Source organism: Ostrinia furnacalis, unplaced genomic scaffold (genome assembly GCF_004193835.3).
Source record: "Ostrinia furnacalis isolate ACB-3 unplaced genomic scaffold, ASM419383v2 OfSCF7650, whole genome shotgun sequence".
NCBI classification, from domain to species: domain Eukaryota; kingdom Metazoa; phylum Arthropoda; class Insecta; order Lepidoptera; family Crambidae; genus Ostrinia; species Ostrinia furnacalis.
In genome coordinates, this window is record NW_021137889.1 from 191,295 (window position 1) to 209,889 (window position 18,595).

Genomic DNA, 18,595 nt, shown 5'->3' on the forward strand with positions numbered 1-18,595 from the left:
ATTTGTGTTTATTTCACTAAGATTTGACAAGGAATTGCCAAAAACATTTTTTACAACCACCAAGGAGACTGAAATATTATACAAATCCAACGGTCAGTCATAGATAACTTTCCATAGATATTTCAATGAGCATGGAGGTTGTCACAATGAGAATTTATTTTTAGTAAAACCACAGATAACACGAGTGTTCCAGCGACTTGGCCCACTTTTGGCTTGGTACACGGGCCAAGTTGCCTAATTGAATCTTAAATATTTATTCTTCCAGCAACTGGGCGTATAATATAATTATTAAAAATATTGTAATGATATCCCTTTATGTTTTGATATGAATTCCCTGAATACAAACAAATAAAACCAGAAACGAATTAAAAACGTACAGTCGTATAAAAGTCATTTATTCATCTTAATAAATTACAAATAAATAGAAAACAATAATAACATTATCACAAGAGTACCCGATAAGTACACTTAAACAAAATAAAAACACCGTTAAACAAAAACAAGTGCGTCATTTGTATGGGACTCATTCATACAAAAAACCTGTCTCATACAAAATGTCGCATTAAACCACATACCAACATATTGGTAGACACGGGTAAACCCGGGTGATAAATTATGTATTTGACAGTTAATCATAATTTCTCTAAAAGAACATTTCACTTTAGCGTTTAATGCAAGACATTTTCTGATTTACCCATATCTATCGTAAGACCAGAGAATTTATGGAAATAAAATATTAATAAAAAAAATCAATAAAATGTCATGAGATCTCCCAAAATAATAAAATTTATAATTCCTCAAGAATTCTCCAGTCAACTCAATCTTTACGGTTGTATACAATTTATTTCAAAAACATAAAATTAAATAATTTACAATAAGTCAGTCGCACTAATGCACTCTAAAATATGTGAACATACCTTTACCTGTGATGAGTTGAGAGAGACTAATGCCCGTTTTCACCATAAATCCCTAATTTTTAAGTGACCCCTATGAAAATCGTCTACGAAAATCTTAACTAAAGTGATACTTAGTTAGGGAACGCTTAAGGATTGATGGTGAAAACTGGCATAAAACAACAAAAATGTGCCTAAAATTTACGTCCTATGTACTACGTTCAAAATCCCCACGATGAGTATTTTTGTTTACAGCATTATAATTATCCATAAATAGTTATTAAATATTAATATAAATTAGCAGACTTGTGTATATCACAAAGTTATACTTATAGCCTTGAAAATGTATTGTGACAATAATAATCCTAAATTACAATGAGCGTCTAAAAGCTGTCGGAGTGTGCCGTTTCATTGGTGATTTTTCACGAACTCTCTGCAACAAAACAAAGTTTTCTATTGTTAAAATATTGTGGGCTTTTGCCCGCGGCTTCACCTGCGTGAAATTTAGTCACATATCGTCATAAATTACAGCCTATATGTTATTCTGGGTTATAAACAACAATGCTGTAGTTTCATCAAAATCCGGTCAGTAGTTTTTGCGTGAAAGAGTAACAGACATCCAGATATCCAAACTTTCGCCGTTATAATATTAGTAGGAAGTAGGATATTGCAGATGATTTCATTTATTTTGTAAGTAGCCTTTTAAAAATCTCTTTTACACGTCCTAGTGTTACTTTAATCCTACCATTGCTTGCGATGAAATTAGAAAGGTTTGTGCTACTTTGAGTGGGAGAGGTTGTGTGCAGAAGTAGTGTGGGCCAAATTCACTACATATACATGTTACGGCTAAAGATAGTTGTGAACATAAACTTAAGATTAGCCGGCTAAACTTAAGTTTATCTTCGAGAAGCAGCTAAAGTTCGATAACATGTTAGTTTGCGTCGTGATATTCCATCTTTAGCCGGCTAATGTGCACATTAGCCAAAACGAAACGGCTAAAAATGTATTCGATGGGCGCGCCAGGCCGGCGGAGGGCTTGAGGGGGCGGTGGGGAGAGAACGCGCGCGCAGTTTATTTTGTAATTTTAAATACCTACAGAAGATTCAATTGTAATGACCAAATGGTTCCTTATTATTTTATTTTAATGATTAGGTAGATATTGTTTTAAGTAATTAATATTTTGTTATTGTAATAATTGTAATTTTGAATACGTACAATGTACATAGGTACATAAAAGTATATGTAATGAAAGTGATTATTTTTTAACACGTTCCGCCGCGGTAACGGCATATACAGTAAAGGTGGAATTCATTCATATTATGGCAGTTCGGGTCTCGCCGTTTTTACGAAAATCAATCTAAAAATCACTACGGCAACAACCGTCGATTTTACATAGAGTTTCATAGAGAGCACACTTGTTGTTGCAAAATATTGTGAACAACAGTACGGGTATAGGTGTATGAAACATTATGAAGATTGTTAGTGTCATAGTGGACTGGAGTACAGCGTCGGAACGTGTTAATAAAGTTTTCGTGTCAAAATAGTAAACATTATTACATTGTTTCCTTTTCCATTTCCTTCTACATTTTTAGCCAGGGGCCTGCGGTTACACTTAAGTTTAGCCGGCTAAAGATAGAAGAAACTAACATTAACACCTCGTCGAAGATAAACTTAAGTTTAGCCGGCTAATCTTAAGTTTATGTTCACACCTATCTTTAGCCGTAACATATATAACAAAATTGTCCCAAATGTGTCCCAAAATTTGCACGTCACACTGACACCAGAAGTAAAAGAGCTTAAGACGCATCTAACTAGTCTATTAAGTCCATTTTTAATAATAACTAATATAAGTCATATATTTTCAAAACTCATCAAACTTTTTATGGAAATTAATAAATAAAATTGGTCATATCTTAAAACTTATTAAACTTTTCTATGGACATATTAAGCTTGTTCGATGCGTCTTAGGCCTCAGCCTCGAGTTTAGCGGGCAGCGGGGCGGGAGCGGCGGCGGCGCGGGAGCGGCAGGATCTTATGCGTAAAATCAAATAGACCGGTTCTCGAAAACAGCGGCGCGGGAGCGGGCAACGAGCGGGCAGCGCACTCCTTCTTTTGCCCACAATAAATCGAGCGTTAGGAATAAATTTGAATCGAAATAAAATTGTCGCTGTTGTTCAGACATTTCGTTCGCGAATAAAAACAAATATCTCGACAACACAACCCCGAACACAACACTTCGCCGCTAAAGCGCCGCGCGAGCTGCCCGCTGGTTTCGAGAACGGGTCTGCGTTGCCCGCCCCGCTCCCGCGCCGCCGCCGCTCCCGCCCCGCTGCCCGCTAAACTCGAGGCTGAGGCCTTAGACTCAGCTACCTCCAGTGTTAGTGTGACGTGCTAATTTTAGGACACCCTGTATAGAGGGTCGTGTTCCTGATAATGATGATGGAATTGGGCATTGTTGGGCTCCAGCATTGGAGACTAAATGACTTTTTTATGACAATGATGATGAATTTGACTTTGTTGTACTCCTGCAGTAGACTAAATAAACTGATGATGATGAAATGTTTTGGCAATGGTGACTAAATGACCTGTGAAATGAAATGATGATGATGATGGTGATGATGATGAAGATGATGAAGATGAAGATGAAGATGATGATGGATCTTCCACTCACCCGACCACCTCAGGCAGGTCTTCCGCGTGGCAGATCCACTTATGTCCCAGCCCTTGCGACTTGTCGTACGCGTGCAGCTTGACGGTGGCGCCGCCTAGCGAGCGAGACGCCACGATCGATTTGAACAGCTGGAAAATAATATACAGGGTGTTAGGTAAATGGGTATATGAGCCGAGACTAGCCCATGTTAACATGGTCATATAAATGGTATGGTGAAGTCAGAAAATTGATATCTTCATTTTAATTAATTTATTTTTCATACAAATCGGATTTTATAAAATTTATTTTGATCGATACACATCGAGATGTGTACGAGCAAATTGAAAGGGTGCTTATCGGTGACCTGCCGTCAGTTTCGAGCCTGTGGCAGGCCTTTTTGGAGTTAAATTCTATTGCTTATGTCTTATACAAACTGTCTACTCGCTAACAGCTATCCTACGAACATTTCTGAGCTCTTACTGGACATCGATTCCAGTCAAATGACGATTTCATAGAGAGGTTGACATGAAAAAACGGTCTTCCCTCTGCGATGTGCGCCGGCGCTGTTCAGAACTTGGTCTCGGGATAAAGCCACTAGTCTCCCTAAAGCGTCTTAAAACTTTTGAAACCCAGGACTGGCTTATGTGGCGCTGACGTGCGACAGCCCGCTGGCTGAGCCCTTCTTGCAATAGTGCAACGATTCGTGCTGCTTCTGAAGGTGTAGAATCCCAGGTAAAGTGTAAAAAGAAGCGGAGATGTGTATGAATCAACGTGTGAAAGCAAAAATCCGAAAACGCGTGCTTTTATAGGGGGTAATAGGCCGCAACTCGCGACGTATCAAACAGTTCATACATGTCTTTTTCGTTACTTCTTCACATCAGCCGGGATATCTTTTTAAATACTGGTGTGATTTAAATGAATTTGGTATCAATTTAAAGATAAAAGTTTAATCTTTAAAATGGTGCCACTTTTTTTGTTCCTAACAAATTCGTTAGTACACAAGATCGCGTGGAAACAACTTCATGTAAGTGATTCCATACTTTTGCTCGCGAGTGTATAAGAGCTATACTGTTGAAACTTGGTAGGTAGATGTATTCGGTGAACCGCATTAAGATTTTGATGCAAAAATAAAATAATAATAATAAATATTGGGGACTCCCCATACTTAGAACTGAAACTCAAAAAATTTTTTTTCATCAAACACATACGTGTGGGATATTTATGGATAGGTCTTCAAAAACATTTTTTTTCTAAGCCGAATAGTTTGCGTGACAGACGCTTCCAAAGTGGAAAAAAGTTGCCCCCCCCCCCCCCTCTAACTTCTAAAATAAGAAAATGAAAAATCTAAAAAAAACATATGATGTACATTACTATAAAAACTACCAACGAAAATTGTTTTGAACGAGATCTAAAAAGTAGTTTTTTTTTAATACCTCGTAAATCGTAAACCGCTNCTTCTAAAATAAGAAAATGAAAAATCTAAAAAAAACATATGATGTACATTACTATAAAAACTACCAACGAAAATTGTTTTGAACGAGATCTAAAAAGTAGTTTTTTTTTAATACCTCGTAAATCGTAAACCGTTTATTACCGCGTAATCTTTCATACTAATAACTTAAATAAAAAATAATAATTTTAATTTCATAAATAAATGGTACGGAACCCTCGGTGCGCGAGTCCGACTCGCACTTGGCCGGTTTTTATAGATTGGGTTTGGGACATAAAGTTAGATATTCCTTCGGAATAGAGAAATTCTTTCATCATTAAATCAAAATATTTGGCATGCATTACGAGTATATCCAGTTTATAATATAGCAAATGGTTTTTTAACTAAAGCCCGGTCTCCGAGCACGTAGAATTTTGTCCAATGACCCCAAGCTACCCATCCTTATCGGTCGCGCGTAATTATGTTGCTGTCGCGCTCGCACACTCACTGCGGGCGCCCGTCGCACAGTCGCGACAGCAATATAATTACGCGCGAGCGATAAGGATGGGTAGCTTGGGGTCATTGGACAAAATTCTACGTGCTCCCCGACCAGACTATAGGAATATAAATAAATAAACTATACAAGCGAAAGGTCACTGACTAACAGTTTCAAATCTTGCATGGGGGTTCTTTTTAGAACGTAGGTGCTCACTAAGACGGTATTTGCAAAAGTCAACCCCTAAGGGGGTAAAACGGTAAAACTCATGGATAAAATCCACGCGTACGAAGTCGCGGGCGGCTGCTAGTCAAAATATAATTACTTACCCTGACCCCCACCACAAAAGGCACGATGACGTCATCCTTTGCGTGCAGTATCAGTATCGGCAAGGCAGGAACGCGCGCCAAATGCTCCTCCGAACGGAACGAATGCTCGGGCGCCGCTCGGAATGGTTTCACGAACGCCGCGTCGAAATACGGCAGCCATGTTACAAGCTGATGAAAAACAAAATGTATTTGCAATAAAAGAAGCCATTCATTTATTATGTAAGATCATTTAGGGGGGGAGGGAGTCGACCATGTCTTATTTTTTCTTACAAGGGGGTCAGAGGTGAGATGTGAGATGCGTAATAGGCAAATGATTTTCATTTATATTAACCGGCAGACAGTGGTGACTGAGTTTGTTGCGGCGCTTCTTCTCAGCACTTGCCAAATGTTGGTCTCGAAGCGCTGGTAGGGTAAAAAAGATTATGAGACATGTAGAGGCTCCTTAAGAGCAAAATGACGATTTGTAAGAACTATTTATTAGTCTAAACAAATAAAGAAATTTTGACTTTGACTTTTGACTTTGACATTTCCATGGCAAAGGACGCGCGCTACCCGCACTGCGTCTCTCGGGAATTCCCTGCTTGTGTACTAGTCGTCAAACGTGTACCTATTTCATTTTTTCCTTTAGATTCTTACGTAATAAATATTAAACAGGGGGTAGGGGGTCGGCCTATTCTTATTTTTTCTTATAGTAGAGACGGAGGGGGTTAAAAACTTGCGAAAATAGTCTTACGTAATAAATGAATGGCCCCAAATATCTCTATTAGCAAGCTGAAGTGGCAATGGGCAGGGCACATAGTACGCAGAACTGACGGCCGATGGGGCAGCAAGGTTCTGGAGTACAGGCCGCGTGTCGGAAAACGCAATTTAGGACGTCCACTCACAAGGTGGACCGACGACATCATAAAGGTAGCAGGAAGGCGCTGGACACAGGCTGCTACCATTCCTCTCAACCCAGAATCTAGAGGGGATCAATCTAGAAGGCAGAGGGGTTCCACCCAGAAGTCGGAGGGGATCCATCCAGAAGTCGGAGGGGATCCATGCAAAAACCCAATGATCTATAGTTTCTTCAAAAAAGTTCCTTATAAGGATATAACCTTCGATATAAGGATCTCGGCGACCTCCTCAGCCAAGTTGTTGAAGGGCGATTCCAGAATAAGACCCTTGGGTATTGGGAGAGGCTTGAGTTGCCAAGCAGGTGGGACCACTCTCCCCCCTTAGGGGCCTTACGAAGCCCATTAGCGGACGACTAGAGAGGATCCAAAGTACCCCTTAGCCCAGAAGCCAGAGGGGATGAAGCCGGTGGGGATCTACCATGGCCCTCAGACGAGGAGCTGAGGGGGAACTTCTTTCCTCTCAACCTAGAATCTATCGGGATCAATGTAGTAGCTAGAGGGGATCCATCTAGAAGTCAGAGAGGATCAATCATTAATACATTAATGATCTACCATATTTTGTTAAGGACTCTTGTGAAATCGTATTATTTGCTGATGACACATCTTTGATTTTTAATATCGATAGAAGTAAAAATAACTTTGACGATGTAAATAATGCACTAACAAGAGTTTTAAGTTGGTTCACTACAAATAATTTACAACTCAATGCAAAGAAAACAAAATGTATAAAATTATCTTTGCCTAACGTAAAAACAGNTTGACTTTGACAATCTAGAAGCCAGAGGGGGCCACCATTCCTCTCAACCTAGAATCTAGAGGGGATCAATCTAGAAGCCAGAGGGGATCCGCCATTCCTCTCAAACTAGAATCTAGAGGGGATCAATCTAGAAGCCGGAGGGGATCCATCCAGAAGCCAGAGGGGATCCATCCAGAAACCGAATCTGATGTATAGTTTAAAAAAGAGACCCCTTACCTTTGATATCGGAATCTCAGCGACTTCCTCAGCCAAATTGTTAAAGGGCGACTCCAGGATCAGTCCTTTGGGCATTGGGAGAGGCTTGGCCCGGTCCAGGACCTTCACAGACAGTTCGTCTAAGTGGCCTAGCAGGTGGGACAACTCTTCCCCCTTAGGGGCCTTACGAATGGTATCAGACGAACCGAGGGGATCCAAAGTACCCCTTAGCCCAGAAACTATATGGGATCTACCATGGTCTTCAGCCCAGAAGTCGGAGGGGATCTACCATGGCCCTCGGCCGAGAAGCTAAAAGGGATCCAACATTTCTCTTAAGCCCGAATATACAGGATATCAATCTAGAAGCCAAAGGGGATCCATTCAGAAGCTGGAGGGGATCCATCTAGAAGCCAGAGGGGGTCCATCTAGAAGCCAGAGGAGATCCATCTAAAAGCCAGAGGGGATCGATAGTTAAAGTAACCATTACCTTTGATATAGGGATCTCGGCGACCTCCTCAGCCAAGTTGTTGAAGGGCGACTCCAGGATCAATCCTTTGGGCATCGGGAGAGGCTTGGCGCGGTCCAGGACCTTCACTGACAGTTCGTCTAAGTTGCCTAGCAGGTGGGACAACTCTTCCCACTTAGGGGCCTTACATAGCCCATTAGCGGACGACCCGAGGGGATCCAAAATACCCCTTAGCCCAGAAACTATATGGGATCTACCATGGTCTTCAGCCCAGAAGCCAGAGGGGGTCCATCTAGAAGCCAGAGGAGATCCATCTAGAAGCCAGAGGGGATCCATCTAGAAGCCAGAGGGGATCCATCCAGAAGTCGGAGGGGATCGATAGTTAAAATAACCCTTACCTTTGATATAGGGATCTCGGCGACCTCCTCAGCCAAGTTGTTGAAGGGCGACTCCAGGATCAGTCCTTTGGGCATCGGGAGAGGCTTTGCCCGGTCCAGGACTTTAACAGACAGTTCGTCTAAGTTGCCTAGCAGGTGAGACGATATGCCTGTGCCTGGAATATGAAAAATAGGATTATTTGGTGGGAAATTGTGCCTGAAATGTGAATAGTCGTAATAAATATCTGTCGCAGGTGGGATTCGAATTTGAGAATTACAGCTGGTTTGGGAGCAGCGTATCCCCTTAGTGGGCATATAAAGATGCTTTTATACCGACGACAAGACCTTGAACCCATCCCCTAATGGTGGGAATTATATTCCCACCAGCTTTTACCCGCGGCTTCACCCGCCTGAAATTTAGTTTGTTACATATCGTCATAAATTATAGCCTATGTGTAATTCTGGGTCATAAACAATAATACTGTAAAGTTTCATCAAAATCCGATCAGTAGTTTTTGCGTGAAAGAGTAACAAACATCCAGACATCCAAACTTTCGCATTTATAATATTAGTAGGACTAGGGTTAACTGTATTAAATTCAGTATGTCACAGATATCGTTATATTATTATCTTAGCACTGAACTGACGCCCGGATCCATCAAGGCGGAGCGGAACGAAGAAATGTTTTAAATAACCAATCAGATTTCATTACGTCAATTTCATTCAATCTGAATGAGTTTTCTAAACATTTATTCGAATTTATGTGCTAAGATAACCCTAGTGGGCCTAAGGTTATAATTTATAACGATCTGTGACATACTGAATTTCACGCGAAGCCGCAGGCAATAGCTAGCAAGTAAATCAAAGTGTAAGTAAACTCACCTAAGGAATGTCCCCAAACAAATATAGCGGGTTTGTCCTTGGCCTTTTCCAAAGTGTTGTGAAGCCACTCGTACACTACCAAAGAGTCTTCCACCACGCCATCTTCTGAGGGGTTCAGGTTCGTTGAGTCTCCGTATCCTTGGGAAGTGGAAAAATAGAGAAATAAATGTTTTGACACACATTGAAGCCACGATAGATAGCCGAACGGTGAAGGGGTCGGACTGGCCGACTCGTGATCCGGGGAACGCGGGTTCGGTCCCCGCCGCCGCTCGACTATTGTGGTGAGCTCACTCGTGACACAAGCATATTTAGCTTAGTACGAGGGGCTAACGGGAGTATTAGTAATTTGTGCAATAACGAATTACTAATCATCTTTAAAAAAATATGGGGGATGGTGTACGAAAGGGCGCCTACTACCACAGAATAATAATAAGTACTCTACTAGTTCTACTACCAACACTCCCTTTGTGATAAACTTATTTAAAGAAAACACGATTTTGATTTGATTTATGTATGTATTTTGCCCATTTAATTAGTAGCAACCAAATATCTTCCCTGGGAGGTTTATTTCTGCCAATGTCGAGTGTTTATTTGAAGAGGTTGTATAATTGAAAATGGGTGATATTTTTCTGGTAAATAAAATTTTCTTAATATCAATGTCATAAGATATTCATTAAAGGATTTCACGGAAGTGTGTCTAAAAGCTACAGGCTATCGATTTGATAATAACATTTAAAAACAAATTATTAAATAGGATTATTTTTATAACCCCAGCATGCTCGCAGGACTAGACAGAGACTATTAAATATTATTATGTTATCTCTCACCTCTATAATCGAATGCGATTGTGTGAAAGTCCATCTGCTGAAAGAACCTATACAGCTGTATCCTGTGCGTCGCTGCGCGGGAGTTGGAATTGCCTGAAATACACAAAAAGGATGAAATTAGTAAAATTATAATTTATGTTGATGATAATTATTAATTATTATGAAGACTTATTATTATTATTTATGCTTTTGACAATAATTTATTTTATTTTATTTATTCATATTAGGGAAACAAACAATTTTGATACACAGACAAATAATCACACAAAAAATAGGACAGAAATCGCAAAGTTTCCACAGTTAAATAATTAACAGTGTTTTTAATAGGGGGAGGAGTTCAAAAGATTTTAACGACAAAAAGCTGTATAATATACGGCTGAACCCTTTTTAATTATTAAATAACGTTAAAAACTCTGCCATCTTCCGCAATTGACAAATTTTTATTTTATTTTATTCAATAAGTACACATACAGGTTACAGTTACATAACAAAATACAAGTAGGTAAATAAAAAAACAGTGTCTAGACTCTAACCTATAAGTAGCGTACATTTATGAGTTAGGTACGATAATTTTATTTACGTTGCACAATTAATAAACACAAAAAATGCTCAAAAGACACAATCCTATAGACTGTGTAAAAAAAGGAAAAAGTTTAAAGATTATTATCTCGAGTATTATCACGAACGCTTATAGCATAATGCCGGCGTCACACATATAGGCACGAGTTGGGTCCAAAGGCCACCAATTTAATGGCAAATTATTGTATCCAACAAGGTATGCGGACACATTTTGACTCCAATACCTTTTGGCAAAATTAGAGAGAAGGGAGTATCGTGTACAAAAAATGGCTGTTGGACGCAATGTAACATTTATGTCCAATATCTGACCAAGACATTGGTCTATTCATCTATTGCATCCAAAATAATAACTTGGAGCCAATATACCAAATGTGTGGAGTTGGCATTCGTCATGAGGGCTCACCATGGCAGTATATCATGATGGGCATCTTGGAAGTGGCCAGTTCTTCGTCAAGCAGCTTGTTGAGGTCTTCCTTATCACCGCCGCACTCGAAGCTTCCTTTTAAACGCTCGTAAACGCTCCTCGGGAGGATATGCCATATCCCTGAAAAGGTTTTGTAATAATTTGAAAAAATTGAACTGCCTAAGGCGGGAATCGAACCCACGTCCTTTCGCTTGCCGGGCGACTGCTCTTTCATCTGAGCTACTTATGCCCGTTTTCACCATCAATCCCTAATTTTAAAGTGACCCCTATGAAAACAAAATTCCTGTTATTTGTTACCATAGGCCATAGGGGTCACTTAAAAATTAGGGATTGATGGTGAAAACGGGCATTAGACACTGGGTGAACCCTTAACGCTAGAAAATTAAATAACTAAGGTTTTGTAGCTTTATTTTTGTCATGAAGTTGAAAATCAATGATTTAACTAAAAGGTAAAGAGTTACATCTCAAACTAAATTTTTGTAAACTTAAAAAAATCGATTGCCTCAGGAGATAATCGAACCTACGACCTTTCGGTTTCTGGCTGCTATAACCACTGAGCCACAGTGAACCAGTCGGTTATTATTGTTACTGGGACATTTTTACACTGCGCAGTTTGTATGGGTATCAGATAACTGATATAAATATTAATTGGAAAGTTTATAAATAGAAAACAACCAGTAGGTCACATACAAACAAAATCAACAGGTGCAAAGTCCGAATCATGATACGAATGTGTGTCAATTTGTGCGAATTAAAAGTTATCTTATCGGTTAATAGTCTCAACTAGCCAAAAAATACGGTTAATTAAAGATATACCAATATTACTAATACATATGTGTGTCATAGAAAGCTTAGTACCTAATAGATAATATACAATACAACATACATCTGTTTCCGCAATTTATTACACCGATCTTGTCGCGACAAGGAAAAATTTCCGTGCTTTTAAGCGATTTTGTGAAAAATATATGGTATATATTGGCAGATAGTTGCTAATTACTCATAAGATAGGCCCCCTTAATTTAATTTATTGTCCGTGGTGCATAATCTTTTTCTTAAAGGTTTTAAACCTTTGTTTGTCACCTGTCATCCGCTTTGCAATGGAGGGAAGTCGAACCTTAATTTCGAACTCCTCCTATGTTCTTCTGATTAATTTCGTTGCGGGTCCAATGACAGTTTAACTTTCCCCCGGGACAAACTTGACCTTCATTGGTTGGGTTTTTGTGGCGGTCAAGCTGTAGATCCTGGCTACACAGGAGTTGCAGTGGTGGGAACGAGAGGTGGGAATAGTCCCGTACCTAATAGATAAAAGATTAGAATTACAATAATCTATGCGGATATAGAACCTTTGTGTACAGATAACAGACAACAGAAAATCAAATTAATCCTAGTAAGTGCCAGTATGCAATAAAAATGTATTGTCTGATTTATACATAGAAAACACCCAGATTAATACAAATAGCATGTTCAATATTCATGCACACAAATGTTTGTAGGTATTGTGTGGAGATCGAACCCGCGACCTCCTCTAGAATACAAGTAGGTACGCAAACCACTAGACTGGGGCACACCGCCGCGACACAAATAAGTAAGTAATTCTAATCTGACTGACCTACCCCCCTAGACTTGACAGTTCTAAAGCCTGGTCCGTGAGCACGTAGAATCCCGTCCAATGACCCCAAGCTACCCATCCCTATCGCTCGCGCGTAATTATGTTGCTGTCGCGACTGTGCGAGGGGCGCCCGCAGTGAGTGTGCGCAGTGAGTTTGGGAAGACCTTCGTTCCGGCATGTATTTCGAAGCGATCAAAAAGTGTCACTTGTCTAGGCCCGCTGAAATGATATAATAATCCGTACCAGTAGCGACCACGGACAGGAAGACAAGTGTGGGCCTCCCACTAGATGAAGCGACGATCTGGTGAAGGTCGCGGTAGGTACCTGGATGCAGCCAGCGCAGGACCATTCGTTGTGAAAATCCTTGGGGGAGGCATTTGTGCATGACGTCATTTGGCTGAAACGAAGAATACTTACCAATCTTCACATTGCAGTTGTCAACCTTGGAGTGATACTCTATGCTGATGTTGCGACCTCCGTCGATGCCTCTTGTCGATGGCTCTTCGTGGTCTATGTACAGAGGCCATTGAACTGTTGGAACAACAGACATTTGTTATGAACAATCAAGCTTTTGTACAAATAAAGATGAAAAACAATCAACAACAACAGACAACAGGTCAGTCACTGTGTAAAATTCTGTTTTGCATGTTTCAAAAGTTCAAACATGTTTAATTGGTTAATAAAATAAATATGTTGGTAAATAATGTAAATTGTAAATTGTGCTACAAATCGCATCTTCGGTAGAACAAAGCTACAATATTCTCGCTAACAATAATAACTTGCCTAAAATTTAGTCTTTTTATGCAAAAGATAAAATTAAAAGTACCGATTAAATAATTAATTAGCAGAGCAAGAACATATTGAGTGCAAAACATATCTGAAAAGAACTCTTCTGAAAACTTTCTCGAATATTTTTTAAGATTATTAGCAATTTGTATTGCACATATTACGAATAGTCCCGTTAGCCCCTCGTGTTAAGCTAAATAAGCTTGTGTTACGAGTGGGCTCACCACAACAGTCGAGCGGCGGTGGGATTCGAACCCGCGATCCTCGGATCTCGAGTCGGCCACTCCGACCCTTCTCCGTGCTATCGTGGCTATAAATTATACCTTTGTTTCTAAAAAAGGCGCGAAATTATAACAGACAACCAGTAAAAGATAATTCTTACCAAAATTAGCGAATATAAGATGCCGTCTAAAAGTCTTGGAGTACTTGAAGATCATAGGCACCACTGCGACATGGAACACGAACAGACCAGCTGATATGGCCGCGCCGAGCATCAACGCCCTGTCGACAAATAAACACGTCAATTAATCAATTCACGATGTTTCGAAGGTGACTTTGTGGCAATAAAGCTTCAACCACATCGCCATCGCCGGCGCGATCACGGCGAGATCATAGGCCAATGACAGGTCGCGCGGACTGTCATGGCAGAGTAAATACAAATGAATAGGTCATCTTCATAGAAACGCACCGAGCGCGGTACGTTTCTATGAAGGCGGAAGTACGGCGGCGCGCACGCACACACTGACAAAATTCGGCGCAACACCCCGCTAATCACCGCTAATCCACGCTAAATAATATTATATACTAGCTGACCCGGCGAACTTCGTACCGCCTTAGCGTAGAGATTTTCTTAATATTTTTTTCCGTAAGAACCATCCTTGGACTTCCACAAACATTTAAAAAAAAGAATGATCGAAATCGGTTCAGCCGTTCACACGTGATGCCGTGACAACGCGAAACGGGTTTCATTTTTATATATATAGATAATATAAATTTTGTCAGTTTGTACGTGCGCGCCGCATACGTATTGGCGCGCTCACATACAAACCGCGCTCGGTGCGTTTCTATGAAGATGACCTACTCATTTGTATTTACTCTGGTCATGGGTCGCGCAAACTGTCATTGGCCTATGATGGCGCCGGCGATGACAATCTGCACGCGTTGGTGTGGTTGAAGCTTAAGGATTTGCCACACTTCTTCTTGTCGTGTCGACAACAAACCTACACAGTGTCAGCCCAAGAGTGGCGTTGTCAGTAGCCTTCATTAAATCTTCCAGCGTGCAGTTGTTTGCCACATTGGATACGGGCCTATTCCCACCTTTCGTTCCCACTGCGATTCCTGTGTAGCCAGGACAGGATCTACAGCTTGACCGCCAATAACCTAACCAGTGAAAGTCAAGTTTGTCCCGGGGGAATTAAACTGTCATTGGACTCGCAACGAAATTAATCAGAAGAACATAGCCACATTGAATGCAGTCAGGTCAAAGTGAACATAGTCCGCATAATGTATGAGCAACAATGCCGGTCTCTCCTTCGTTCGTTTCAGCCGAATGACGTGAACTCCTTTACAAAGGCCTCCCCCAAGGATTTCCACAAAGACCGGTCCAGCGCCGCCCGCATCCAGGCACGTCCCGCGACCTTTACCAGATCGTCGGTCCACCTAGCCTGCCTACCTACATTACGTCTTCCGGCTCGTGGTCGTGGTCATCATCGATCGTGGGAAAAATCCTTGGCCTTGGCGCTACCAGCGTCTAGGTGCTTCCCGCGACCTTCGCCAGATCGATTGGCCACAGAATACATACATGAAAGAGTTAGAAAGATACCTTTATTGCACACCTCACAAAATTGACAAAATGAATAAATTTAAATACACACAGTTTCGATAGACTCATCATTAGGATGCGATTTCTTCCAGACAACCTAGGTAGAAGACAGTAAAGATTAAAAAAAAAAATGAGGTAACAGGGACATAAAAATTGTTATAGAATAACCATTATGTAATTTTTGGTAATATGGGAATTATGGGATTCAGCTTGATATTATTTATTATTTTAATTTAGTACATATTTCAGACATAAAATTTAAATAATTGAAAATATTGTTACAAAACTTAAGTTAGAAGATGAGGTTGGGAGTATTATTACCATTGTATAACTATTATGTAAGTACTTTTGAGACAAGTTCATCTTCTATTTAATGTCAAAAACAACATGTAGAAACAGGATCTAAGTGTCAGACTGGATGACTCATAGATCCCAGTCAAAACACACCAATTAAAAAGTAAAGTTCTGAATCATAAACTTTGGTTAATTAAACGCAAACAAATACGCAACAACAAATTGAAGATACCGACCATGTATTGAGCTGTTGTCAACATATTTTGTGCTCGTGACCTGATAATTTAATTTTGTCCAGACAGGTAAACAGTTTGAAGGTCAAATTTTATCATATTTATAATTGGGGAAAGTTTAAAAGATCACACTCAGGATAAAATCGTACATAGTCATACTTATTTTTGACCCTATGACATTTAACATAAAAGTAAAGGATAAACGGAAACTTACTTTTTGTTTTCATTGCAAAGTTTAAAACTTCTGCCAACATTATTTAAATTGACATAAGTATAGGAATTCTATGTTTAATTTATTAAATAGTAATGGATAAGTTACTATTTTATTCATTACAAAGCACAGAACCAAATTTCATACATTTTCACAAAATGCTGACTGTTTAAACATGAAAATTTAAATATTTAAATAGTCAACAGTAGACTAAATTTTTTATGAAAAATAGTCCCATTTAGTACTGCATGTGTAATCACATGTTTAATTTCAGTTGGCTGTACAAACAATTGACAATAAATGAATGTTGAATTACTTCACAATTTCATTAATTAATTTTTCTTAAATGTTACACAAAAATGTTCTTCCATATTAANCACCCTCGGTAACCTTTGTCATGGAATGACCCTACTATGAAATTGTGAGACATGCCCTAAAAACTCAGGATGTAATATTTTCATCAAAGGGCACTACCTCCACAGTCGTCTTGATCAATTCCCAGAGAATCTTGGGTCACTATAGCATGCTATAGCTAAGAACAGGGAGAGCGATGCTATCAAGACCTAAAAACCATTGGAAGAGAGGTACCAAGGCAGATGGGATAGCTATATGATGGCTGATTACTGCTGGAGGATGTAACGTGATAGTTCCATTACACCTCATTCACAAAAGTCGTGGAAAAGAAAGTTTTTAAGCACTTCAAAATATTGTAAACGCTGATTTTGGTGAAATTTTGTATTTTTCTATACACGTCAAAATCTAGAAAACTACACGTAGGAAATCAACAAATTTGCTACTAAAGCAACCAGTATAAGGTCCTTAATCAAAAAATATTTACAGTTCCTTGGCACCAAAACCACTGTTGACCAGTGTAATNGTAAAAACGTATGATAATTACGATGATATAAGTCAAAAGAAGCTATAACAATAAATTATATGACTAAAATCATTTCGAAATCTGCCAAATTCTCGATTTCTGCATGAAAAATGTGACAACGCTCTTAAGCAAATTTCTCTTAAGAAAAAGTGTTCAGACAGTTATCTAACGTTATTAGTTGACAATTAACTTTCTAAACTATTGCATAATCTACAACACATTTTAGGTCATTCTAGGTTATTAAAAAAAAGTAAAATTAAGTATATTCTGGTTTAAAAATTGCTGGATTACGCGTACTCTTTTTGAAGAGTATTTTATACTAAAAATATTGATCTAATTACTACTTACACACTTTATTCCTTCTTTATAAGATGTTTTTACCACAATACAATGGAGATATTTTTCTGTCTATAAAATAATGTAAAGCGATACTTACCCAAAAGTATACAACGGCAGGCACACCAATATTCCTTGTAATACTACCATTTTTGTGAATATATTTGTTAACTGCGAAAATTAATCAAACAAGGATTGCAAACCACAAAATTAATACAATTATTACCACACTTGTTAGTAAATGGACGTTAAATGTTTTGTAAACCTTTAAATATAATACTTTAGCTACTTTAAATGATTAAATAATTAAAAGACCAAATTAAAATTAATGCGCAAACGGCATGCAAAACAAAATACGAAAACTACGTTATACTAAGAGCAGTGTGTGTTCTTCACTAACATTTTAATATTTAGATTATTTTCGCCAACTTGTTTTTATGTTGCTGGTTTTAATTAAGTTACTATCACGAGTTTATTACGTTGAATTGAATGAAGTCCGTGTTTTTTGCACCTTCGAACTTTTGACGTGCAAAGTTGAATGACACATTGACTTTGACATAACGTTGACAGTGGCACTTGACAGGCGTGTTCCATTCTGTAAGTTTTTTTATCACATTTCACATTCACAGCTTCACCGTTTCTACTTTTATTGCTTGATTTTGCTCAAAGAGGTCGCTGTCTTAAACAATTAAAATGCCAGCAAGGCATTTCTTTTTAAAATCAGCATTAATAAACAATGTGACAAAACAAATGAGCTAATGTTTGTTGTAATTTGTTTATCTTTCTTTCTACCTACTCCCTGATTCCCTTACCAGGCACTAAAATAAGTACCTACAAACACCTACTTACAAACATTTTAAAGATCCTGATTTTTGATGGTGCAATTTTAGGTATTAGCCTATTTCAATGTTTGTTTACCCCAAGGGTTGATTGGGAGAAAAGGCCATTTAGTGTTTAGCCCACCTTTGGACCTCGTGCCTCTATAAATCAAGACAGTGTCCAGATTTTTCGAATAATGAATCAGAATGCGGGATTGAAATTAATCACATTAGAAGATGATGAAGAAGGGAGTATTAAATATAAATAAATAAATAAATAATAGCACTATTTCCATCGAATAATTTATTAGAGCTAAGTAGGTACTTAATCACTCGTATAATGAACATGACGTTTATACGTTAAAAGTTGTTGACAAACTATAAAAGGTCAGTCCCGGATCTGCTT

General features: G+C 39.0%; 1 protein-coding gene across 2 annotated transcripts; it reads right to left on the reverse strand.

Moving 5' to 3' along the window:
- Positions 1-378: 378 nt before the first annotated feature.
- Positions 379-17,914, reverse strand: LOC114365807 (monoacylglycerol lipase ABHD12). 2 transcript variants are annotated; one of them, XM_028322482.1, is made up of 11 exons: positions 17,772-17,914; positions 17,472-17,542; positions 13,981-14,099; positions 13,230-13,343; positions 11,180-11,320; positions 10,198-10,290; positions 9,371-9,508; positions 8,510-8,664; positions 5,798-5,965; positions 3,565-3,692; positions 379-1,326 (listed from the first exon to the last, which is right to left on the reverse strand). In XM_028322482.1, exons 2-11 carry the CDS (start codon positions 17,519-17,521, stop codon positions 1,302-1,304), a joined length of 1,131 nt encoding a protein of 376 aa, XP_028178283.1. In that variant the 5' UTR covers positions 17,522-17,542; positions 17,772-17,914; the 3' UTR covers positions 379-1,301. The 2 variants fall into 2 exon arrangements, with proteins under 2 accessions (XP_028178283.1, XP_028178282.1); XM_028322481.1 differs by having other exon boundaries at positions 17,472-17,914.
- Positions 17,915-18,595: the final 681 nt, after the last annotated feature.

Excerpts from the sequence above, each read along its gene's own strand:
- LOC114365807 (XM_028322482.1), bottom strand. The coding sequence starts at position 17,521 with ATGGTAGTATTACAAGGAATATTGGTGTGCCTGCCGTTGTATACTTTT. Across the intron at positions 10,291-11,179 it reads CATCATGATATACTGCCATG|GCAATTCCAACTCCCGCGCA; the intron begins GTGAGCCCTCAT and ends TGTGTATTTCAG. Across the intron at positions 1,327-3,564 it reads GACCTGCCTGAGGTGGTCGG|AGAGTTCGTGAAAAATCACC; the intron begins GTGAGTGGAAGA and ends GTTTTGTTGCAG.